Source organism: Zeus faber (assembly GCF_960531495.2).
Source record: "Zeus faber genome assembly, chromosome: 18".
Classification (NCBI taxonomy): domain Eukaryota; kingdom Metazoa; phylum Chordata; class Actinopteri; order Zeiformes; family Zeidae; genus Zeus; species Zeus faber.
The window spans coordinates 21,275,881-21,284,695 of NC_137210.1; the positions used below are offsets into that span (position 1 = coordinate 21,275,881).

At 48.6% G+C, this 8,815-nt stretch overlaps 1 protein-coding gene across 1 annotated transcript in view; it reads left to right on the forward strand.

The window, feature by feature from the left end:
- dpp10 (dipeptidyl peptidase like 10) overlaps positions 1-8,815 on the forward strand; it is a gene marked incomplete at both ends in the record, with an annotated part of 92,493 nt that overhangs the window by 17,146 nt on the left and 66,532 nt on the right. Inside the window, 2 exons of the mRNA XM_080019408.1 lie at positions 3,083-3,197; positions 5,931-6,026. Coding sequence (XP_079875534.1) covers positions 3,083-3,197; positions 5,931-6,026 — 211 coding nt within the window. The remainder of the gene's footprint in view (positions 1-3,082; positions 3,198-5,930; positions 6,027-8,815) is intronic.

Consider the following 8,815-nt stretch of genomic DNA (forward strand, 5'->3'; position numbering starts at 1 on the left):
GTCAATTTAGGGTCACCGATGAGACGAGGCCGCCCGCCCGCCCGCTGAGACGGGAAGCAACCGCTTCCCAACGGGACGGAGCGCGGACACGCCCGCGCATTCTCGCTCTCGGCGTCGTTGCAACTTGATTTAAAAACATCATTGCTCAGCGAGGATTCACTCCTTTTTCACATCGGCCCTTCAGGAGTCCAACCCCCCCCCCCGCAAGTGCTGTGAGTTGTCCAGGCCGACACCTGAGCTGATCTACGTCTTCCCCGTCGCCAACGAAGTTCAAAGCCAGAACGCGGAGGCCGAAAAGCTGCGAGGAATAACTCATCAGCCCCCCCCGGGAGATGGAGCGTAAAGTACAGACGGAGAAAGAGGCCTCCAGACGTGGCCTCTCACCCCCCCTCCCCCCCCCCGCCCCCACCCGTTCTCCTTTTTCTCAATTTATTTAAACGCGACGGGCGGAAATGGAAGCAAGGCGCGGGCTCACCCAACGCCGGCTGCCCGGGCTGTCAGCAGGTTATTTATAGCCCCCGAGCGTCTCCTCCTTCCCGCGCACGCTCGCGCTTTCATGTCAAGTAAACAAACACATTTCCGCCGTGAATGACAGACGTTGACAGAAAATCAAACGCCAGAGATTGGCTCGAAGAAAGGAGGGGAAGCGCTCCCGGGGGCGGCCGTCGGAGTCGCACCGACGGCCGCGTTGTCCCTGTTTTTTTTATTTTTTTTATTTTATTTTTTTTGTGGCCTCTCCGTCCGTGCCCGAGGTCGTGGCGGAGAGGCGGGCTGATCCCGCGGTGGAGCTAAGGTCGTGTTTTTTTTTTTGTTTTTTTTTTTTTGCTTTTCCTGGTGAGATTGAGAGCGACGCCGCGCAGCGCCTCAGAGAAGAGGCAGCGAGCCGCGAGTTTCGTCCGGGAATCCTATTTTCGGCGTTTGCCCGGTGAGATCTGAGCGGCCGTTGACAAACATCCTCTCCGAGATAAATGGCACCGTCAACCCCGTCGCTCGTCGCCGAGGACCGACGAAATGTGTTTCCACTTTGCGGTGGAGGTCAAAAGTACAAAGATTTCCGGAGAGATATATTTCCTCGCTTCTGGTTTTTTAATGGGGGGCGATAAAGGGACGTCGCCGTGGGGGGGGGGGGGGGGGGGGGGGTGGGTGGGACGGGGGGGGTGGTGGGACTCAGAGGGTAGGGGCGTAAAACACCCCGAGCCCGGCTGCAGCCGACCTCCTTTGGGGAGGCTTAGGCGTTTATTGGGGCCTTTTCCATGGTTCCCTAATCCTAATAATGGTAATGGAATGACTTGGTGGGTTGAAACTCTCTTGGTGGCTCTATCTTTGCTCATAATTGAGTTAATAAATTAAGGATGATGACTCAAGTAAAAGGCTAAATAGGAAATTCGGGAGAGGGAGGGAGCTGGAAATGGAGCGAGCGAGAGAGAGCGAGAGAGAGAGAGAGAGAGAGAGAGAGAGAGAGAGAGAGAGAGAGAGAGAGCCAGAGAGAGAGAAGGAATCTCATGCATGGAGGGACTTTGGCAATTTAGAGCTGCTGTCAGTGTTCAAGGACGAGCTTGGCTTTTGAGGTATTAATGAAATGAGCGGCAGCCCAACTCCTGATAATAGATCAGCTCCATGAGTCCACTGGGGGCTGTAATTGATGTAACACTGCGTCTCACTCGGCTCGTGGCCACAAGGACAGGGTAGTGTGCCCCCCGTGCATCCATTTTCAGGCCTGATCGCTTAGACTAAGTCTCCGCATCCGACCGCGAATCCGGGACCGGCGGAAGTGAACACTTTTCCGGGTTTGTTTCCTCTTCAGCAAGTTTCGAGCCTCAGTCGCCCGACGTGCATTATCAGCTAATTAAAACAGTCGAAAAGCGTTCCGGAGGTTTTGGGAAGCGCGAGTCACCGTCGGACGGGTTTAAAATAAATAAGTAAAGACGGTCCCCCTGCCGCGCGTTTAATCCATCGGAGGAAGCACGCGGCAAAATCGAGTCCAAAAGACGACCTCAGAAGTGCCGAGAATATATTTAAAAAGGAGAAAAAAATAAAAAGAAAGGCGCTACGTCTAATTGGGCGTCGTCTCGCACCCACCACCACCTTTCCGCCAACAGTGGCGTAGGAGTGGGTCTGTGGCCGGTAATCTCTGCATTGCACCTGAAGGGTTTTGCGGGTAATTGTGGCCAGAAGGAGATGTGGAGAGAAGACATCCACCGGGTGGGAGGCTTAATTCACCTTATCAGAGCCAGCAGATGTGGTGGAGAGGCGCTGGTTAAGACCCTCTAATACCAGGACTCAGAGATTGAGTAGCTGGCAAAAGCATCCCAAACTACCTCTGGATGGCCATTTTAGATAACATCACACACACTCTCCGCGCCGGTTCCAGTCGGCCCCAAAAGCCGAGCCTTTTACGCAGCCGGGTGGACCGCCGCCGCCCCCGTAATGCAAATGCAAATTGCGGTGTTTGTTTTCGAAACAAACATGCCGTAACGTGCTTGATGAGGGTCACGGCGCGCGTCGGTAGATTCCGCGGCCGAAATTGTCGATGGAAGGGTTTTTCCCGAAGAGGGATTGAACCCGCACCAATAAAGCTCGCCGGATGAAGTGCGATTTTCAGAAATATGGAATTCCGCGTCTCTGCTCTCCTCTCGTAGCTTATGCAAAGCCTGTGAAGGACGCGGCGCTCACCATGGAGGGGATTCCTTTTAGCACCAAAAATAAATAAATGCATCGACGCACCACGTTATGGGATATTGGCAAATTGACAGCGAGCTTTTCTTACCTTAAGCTCGCACGGGGCCACTCCAGTACATGAGCCCCGCCGAGCCGCTTCACTGTGACTAAAGTTATTTCCTCTACGACTGAACTTTTTTTTTTTTTTAACTCGGAGCCTCTTTCTCAACCCGTGCCTTCATTCTTTAAGGACTGGAAACTACCTTTTTTTTTCCGTATTCACAAATCTTTAAGCACCATGTCTGTCGTAATTGAATATTTTTAACATTTCTTTATTTGTCTCTCTCTCTCTCTCTCTCTCTCTCTCTCCCTCTCTCGCTCGCTCTTCCTCGCCCCCTCTCTCTCTCTCTCTATCTCTCCTCAGGACCTGGGTGGGGTGAGTCCTCCTCAGAGAAACTGGAAGGGCATCGCCATCGCTCTGCTGGTCATCCTGGTGGTCTGCTCCCTCATCACCATGTCCGTCATCCTCCTCACACCAGGTGAAGCACCATTCCACCCACATCCACGGACGGACGGACGTTTCAATGGGGGGGGGGACCATTCCAAAATGGTTCTGAAAACCATTTTGTTGGGGTGAACAATGAATGGTATAGAAGCTGAACTACCCTTGTTGTGTACAAGGGTAGTTATGCTTCTATGCAGTACCATTCATAGTTGCTTGCTCCTAGAGGGAAAGGACTAATTGAGGTGAAAAGGGAGGACGGATTAATAGATAAATGGAATAAACAGAAAAATAAAAGATAGTTAGGAAGAAGCATAATGTTTTATATATATATGTGTGTGTGTATTTGTATATATATGTATATATATATATATATATATATGTATATATATGTATATATATACATATATATATGTCAGACATACTGGTTGTTTTTTCATTTTAGAGGTCTGTTTGGTAGTGTATCGACAACATAAATTATCTATCTATTATATAATTATATTATGAATATCAATACCCAGCGACCTGATCTGTGTGGTGTGTGTAGGTTAATGATGTATCAGTGTTATCGTATGTGTTTTCACACGTTAACAACTACCAGTACAGTGGTACCTCGACTTACGGCTGTAATTGGTTCTCTAAGAACGGTCGTATGTTAAAACAGTCGTATGTCGAAGCAATTTTTCCCATATAAATTATGAAATCATGAAGGATGAAAATAAACAAAATACACAGCACCAACACAGTAAATATGAAAAAAATAGCGATAAGCCACGAACTACGTGCACACACCATGTAGGTCGCCTGCTGACTGACTGCTGACTGGCTGCTGACTGGCTGTTGACTGACTGCTGAATGACTGCTGACTGGCCGCCGACGCGCCAACTGCAAATTTCCACGCTCGTATCTTGGAGCAGTCGGTCGCAAGTCGATACAAATTTTCGCGACTATCGCTGCTCGTATCTTGGATTAGTCGTAAGTAGATGCAGTCGTAAGTCGAGGTACCACTGTATACATGATAACACGTTAATATGTATACTGGTAGTATACACAGAGAAGCACACACACACACACACACACACACACACACACACACACACACACACACACACACACACACACACAAATAAATAGTCAATCATGGACAAACTTTGTCCCAAAATCACCAGGGCCATTTCTTCTGTGCCTCCTTCTCTGGGATGTGGATGAAGGATGTGGGAGGCATAATGTAAGCAAGAACCACATTTTGATCAAAATAAATTACATATTTGAGGGACATTCTGGTGACTCAACCAGATGGCCTCGTGGTCTGCAGGTTTATTTTGTTCATTTTTAGGCCGGTCTTCCCGGTTCAAGACAAAATGACACTAAGACAGACGGTGAGATGCCGACCGCCGTGCGAGAAAACAACAATAAACAAAACAGTATGTTTAAAAAAAAATGAGAATGGTCCCCAGCGTAGCTGAAACTGTTATGGCCTGCACACCCCGTGAATGTTATGGGGAAGGAAATCATTGCTACATACACAACAAAATGACCACAATCCAGGGCTTAAAAAGCCCAGCTACTCCCCGGAGGGCCGCACGCATGGTTAGGCTTTCATTGCTTTAAAAGGGAGAGAAAAAAAAAAAAAAAAAAAGCAAACTGTTGTGTGGAGTTATCAAGGAAAGCCAATATGGCTGACATTCAAAATGACTTGGCCCTCCTCTCCTCACAATGAGCAGCTGTCCTATTCAGAAGGAGCTTACAATTGGCTTAAAGCGGGCTCTTTCTGCTCGTGACACAACATTTCATGATTAAAAAATGAAATTTCCAGGGGCTGTGTTTGAACAGCTGATGCATTTTCAAGCTCAGAAAGGATCATGTTACTGAACATATGAATTCCCATTGTAAAAAATTCATACTCTGGTTATTTATTTTTATCTCTCTAGGTTAGTGTGTGCAAGTGTGGATCTTGTTTGGTGGTAACAGGGATGTATTTGTGTCCCCTTGTCTGACAAAAACAAAATGGTGTGTGCGTGCGTGAGTGCGTGCGTGTTTGTGTGCGCGTGTGTGTGCGTGCGCACGCATTTAACGGCTGTTGGTCCGCGTACAGAGCAGGCGACGCCGTCCGACTGCACCAAATCTTCCGATAGGATTCGGTTTCAAACCGCCTGTCCGCACGCCCGGGCGTCTTCATGGGAGGGGATGGAAAGGAAATAGATTTTTTTAAAACGGGATTCAAAATGCCTCGACGTTTGCGATGGTAGTTATTGAATACCGGCACGTGCGCGGCGTACGTTGACCGCCGCGGCTGACGGAGCGCCGAAAGTCCGAAGCGGCCGCTCCGCGCTTCGTCCACAGCTCTACCAAACCACGCAAATATTAAAAGGTTGCATCCAAAGCTGCTTTTCCCACCAAGGTGCAAGGAATAAACGAGGGACCATTCAGGCTGGAAACCTTCTGAACCTTCGATGTTCAGAAAGTTATATTGACCTTCGTCAATTATGATTGTCTGATTATATTGACCTTCGTATTTTATGGGCCACTTTGCGGCCCATAAAATACTTCTTGTTTGCTTTTTAACGCGATAAAGGAACATTTTTTTGTACCGTGAGGTGAAAAACACTTGAAGTAATATGAGTAATACTTGGAGTAGATACTACCTTTATTATATGCCTTTTATAAACCTTTCATTTATCTTTTAATACATGACCGGGAATAGAGGAACAGACGCTGGGCATTGTCTTGTTGGCGGTGACTTATCTATACACCTTTATCTTTTTTTCAGCGGATAATCAAAATGGAAGTGACACCAAGCTGACGGTGGAGGATCTGTTCAAACCGGAGTTTTTGGTCCATGACCCCGAGGCCAAATGGATCAACGGTGAGTGACCCCCCCCAACCGCCAGTGGATGCAGCCTGAGCTTAATCCCTCCCCTGACTCTCTTCATTTCTCTCGCCGACCGGGACAACCCCGAGCGCTGTGTTGGGACATTTGGATGAGTGAGACTCACTCGGCCATTTTTTAGGAGTGAGTTTGTTGTGAGTTTTCCTCTCGATTTCCAGCGAGTGTTCTTCGCGTGCCGCCGCCGGGAACTGAGGTGTTTTGTCGTCGTGGTTTTCGAGAGCGAGAGTCATATTTATTGCAATATCGCCTGATAGCAATTTTGTGAGCTGGTTAAAAAAAAAATTACGCAGCTCTACGCTTCATTTTAGACAATTTTGGGACAGTTGCAAGAAATATGACTTGGGATCCTTGCCATCTGTCGGGCGCCGATGGATGTGTATTATCACACTATTATAAGCTTATATTGTGACAGTGACATAAAATTAACGAAAGAGGGACGGTTCATTCATTAATTGCAATGATTTGTACGGCAGTTGAGAACAAAAATTTCTGTGATTGCAACAGCCGTTTTGCTCACTATCATCATCCCTCAGCCTAGATGACGGTGTAATCCACTCTTTTAAGGAATAATGTGTTGGAAAAGTACACACAACTTCAGCTTCCGCTTCGACTGTCAAACCTGCCGGTTATTTCCCGCTCAGCTCCGCCTCGCATGTGTTCATGAAAATCTAGGTGTGTCGGCTTTATTTTCCTTATTTAAATGGTCTGTTCCTGATTCGGTGAAAAGGGGGGCTCACACGTTAAGCCTGGGAGCCCTCGGCTAGAGACGAACGGCGGCAAGCGAGGCGCGGGCGAATCATATTATGCCGCTCCCGCTGCGGCGCAGGCGGGGGGGGGGGATTCCGGCGGCGGTCCGAGCCCGCCTCCTCGTCTGGGGATTTGTGCTGTTTGTCCCGGACGTTCCCTCCCCGCCGCCTGTTGACCGTCCTCCTCCGCTCCTCGCTCCGGGAGGGGGGCCGCCGGGGGGAGAGGGGCCTCTCCGTCCATCAGCGCTTCCTCCCCCCGGGTTGACGCTCCTCCACCGTCCCCCCCCCCCCCCAGGGGCTAGGCGGAGCACGGGCGTCCGCCTTGTGCGCTTGAGGCCCTTCAGGAAAATCGTGGCTCAGATACCGGAGGAAAGGAAGGAGGCGATGGCAGGGTGGAAGGAGGGATGGATTGGAAATGGTGAGACGGATGAGTGAGAGGCAAGGTGGGCGGGATTTAGAGTCAAAGATGGGATTTTGTGGTTTTTTTTTCCCTATTCCTTGTTTTTTCTTATTATTTTTTTCAGTCTTTTTTTTTCATAATAGATACAACACTGTATACAGAAATGTGATCTATTCAACATTCTAGTAGGAGGCATAATATGTTTGTGTGTTATTTGTAGTAATTCACAATATTATGGTGAATTACCACAAGGCCTTAACTCTGAAAACCTGAAAAGGATTTTTCGGCTTCCGAGTGACTGCTTTAAGGGTCTCATATGTTTTTAATTCCAGTCATTTTATGCCGTTCCGCTCGGCTGACCCCGTTTTATTTTTTTCTAAAGAAATATTTGATATGAAACTGTATTCGATTGTTGCGAAACCCTTGAGCCGGACTTTTACGTTTTAGTGCATGTTCTGCTTTTTGTCACACATGCCCTCACATGCTTGGTCAAAGTCGAGATGATTGGCGGCCATCCAGAGTCTGCGCCACGCCCAGGGCCGAATGTCATTCGTTTGTCCAGCTGGAGGGGGACTCTGTGGAGGGTGAAGCGTTGTGTAAGGCCCGCTAATGGAACATCATGGGGTGAAGAATATTTTTGACAATATAACCCTGATTTACGATCACGCCCCAGTTTGGGTGGCGGGAAATAGGGACAAGGTATGCAGTATATCAGGCTTTGTGGTTATCCAATCAGACAGCTCCTCTTCAGCGTAGTCCAGCCCCGGAGCTAACACACTCCACTTTGAGTCAAAGCGAATCTCAGTTAGCGCAATATCAAAGGTATAAATAGCGATTGTGTCTGTATTTTTAGACAAAATTATACATCACAATCTCCCAATCCTGAAAACCTGTGGAAGGGTAGCGGAAGAAAAAAGATCGCAATCTTTCACACTATCATATCATCACAACATCATAACAGCCCTACTCCACCGATAGTAATTTACAAACCTTTGAGCAGTGAAATAAAATGGTCTGTGTGAAATGAGAGGGATGTTTAGAAAGGTGTAGCCCCATTCAGGGTGCAACGGAGCAGCTTCGTTAGAGGCAATTGTTCCCTTGTAATGACTCGCCCTCTATTATTTAAGGCAAAAAAAAGAAGAGAGTAATAGTCATAATCATAACCAGCAGTTATCATCTTTCAACATGCTTGCGTCCGTGACCCGCGGCGTGAATTATTGATGGGCGATTCCGTCGACGCCTCGCTCAACCCCGGTCGCACGGCGCCCCGAGAGCCGCTCTCCACGAGGCTCGGCCCCCTCCACTCAGCGGCACCGCGAGGGGGAAGGCGTCACGTCCGTTCTCCTCATCTGGGTCAGAATGAGTCACCGTGAGGCCGAGGCCGTCCTTGAATAAAGCTGACCGCCCGCCGACCCAGTTAACTGAGCAAACACTGAACACACGCCGGGCTGTTGTTGTTATTTTGTTTACGCATATGGCACGCACACACACACACGCACAAAGAAGAATGCACACGCACCCATACATACTGTAAATACACATGCACACGCACTCACACACACACACACAGGCACACGCACACACTAGACACAACCACACACACACACACACACACACAT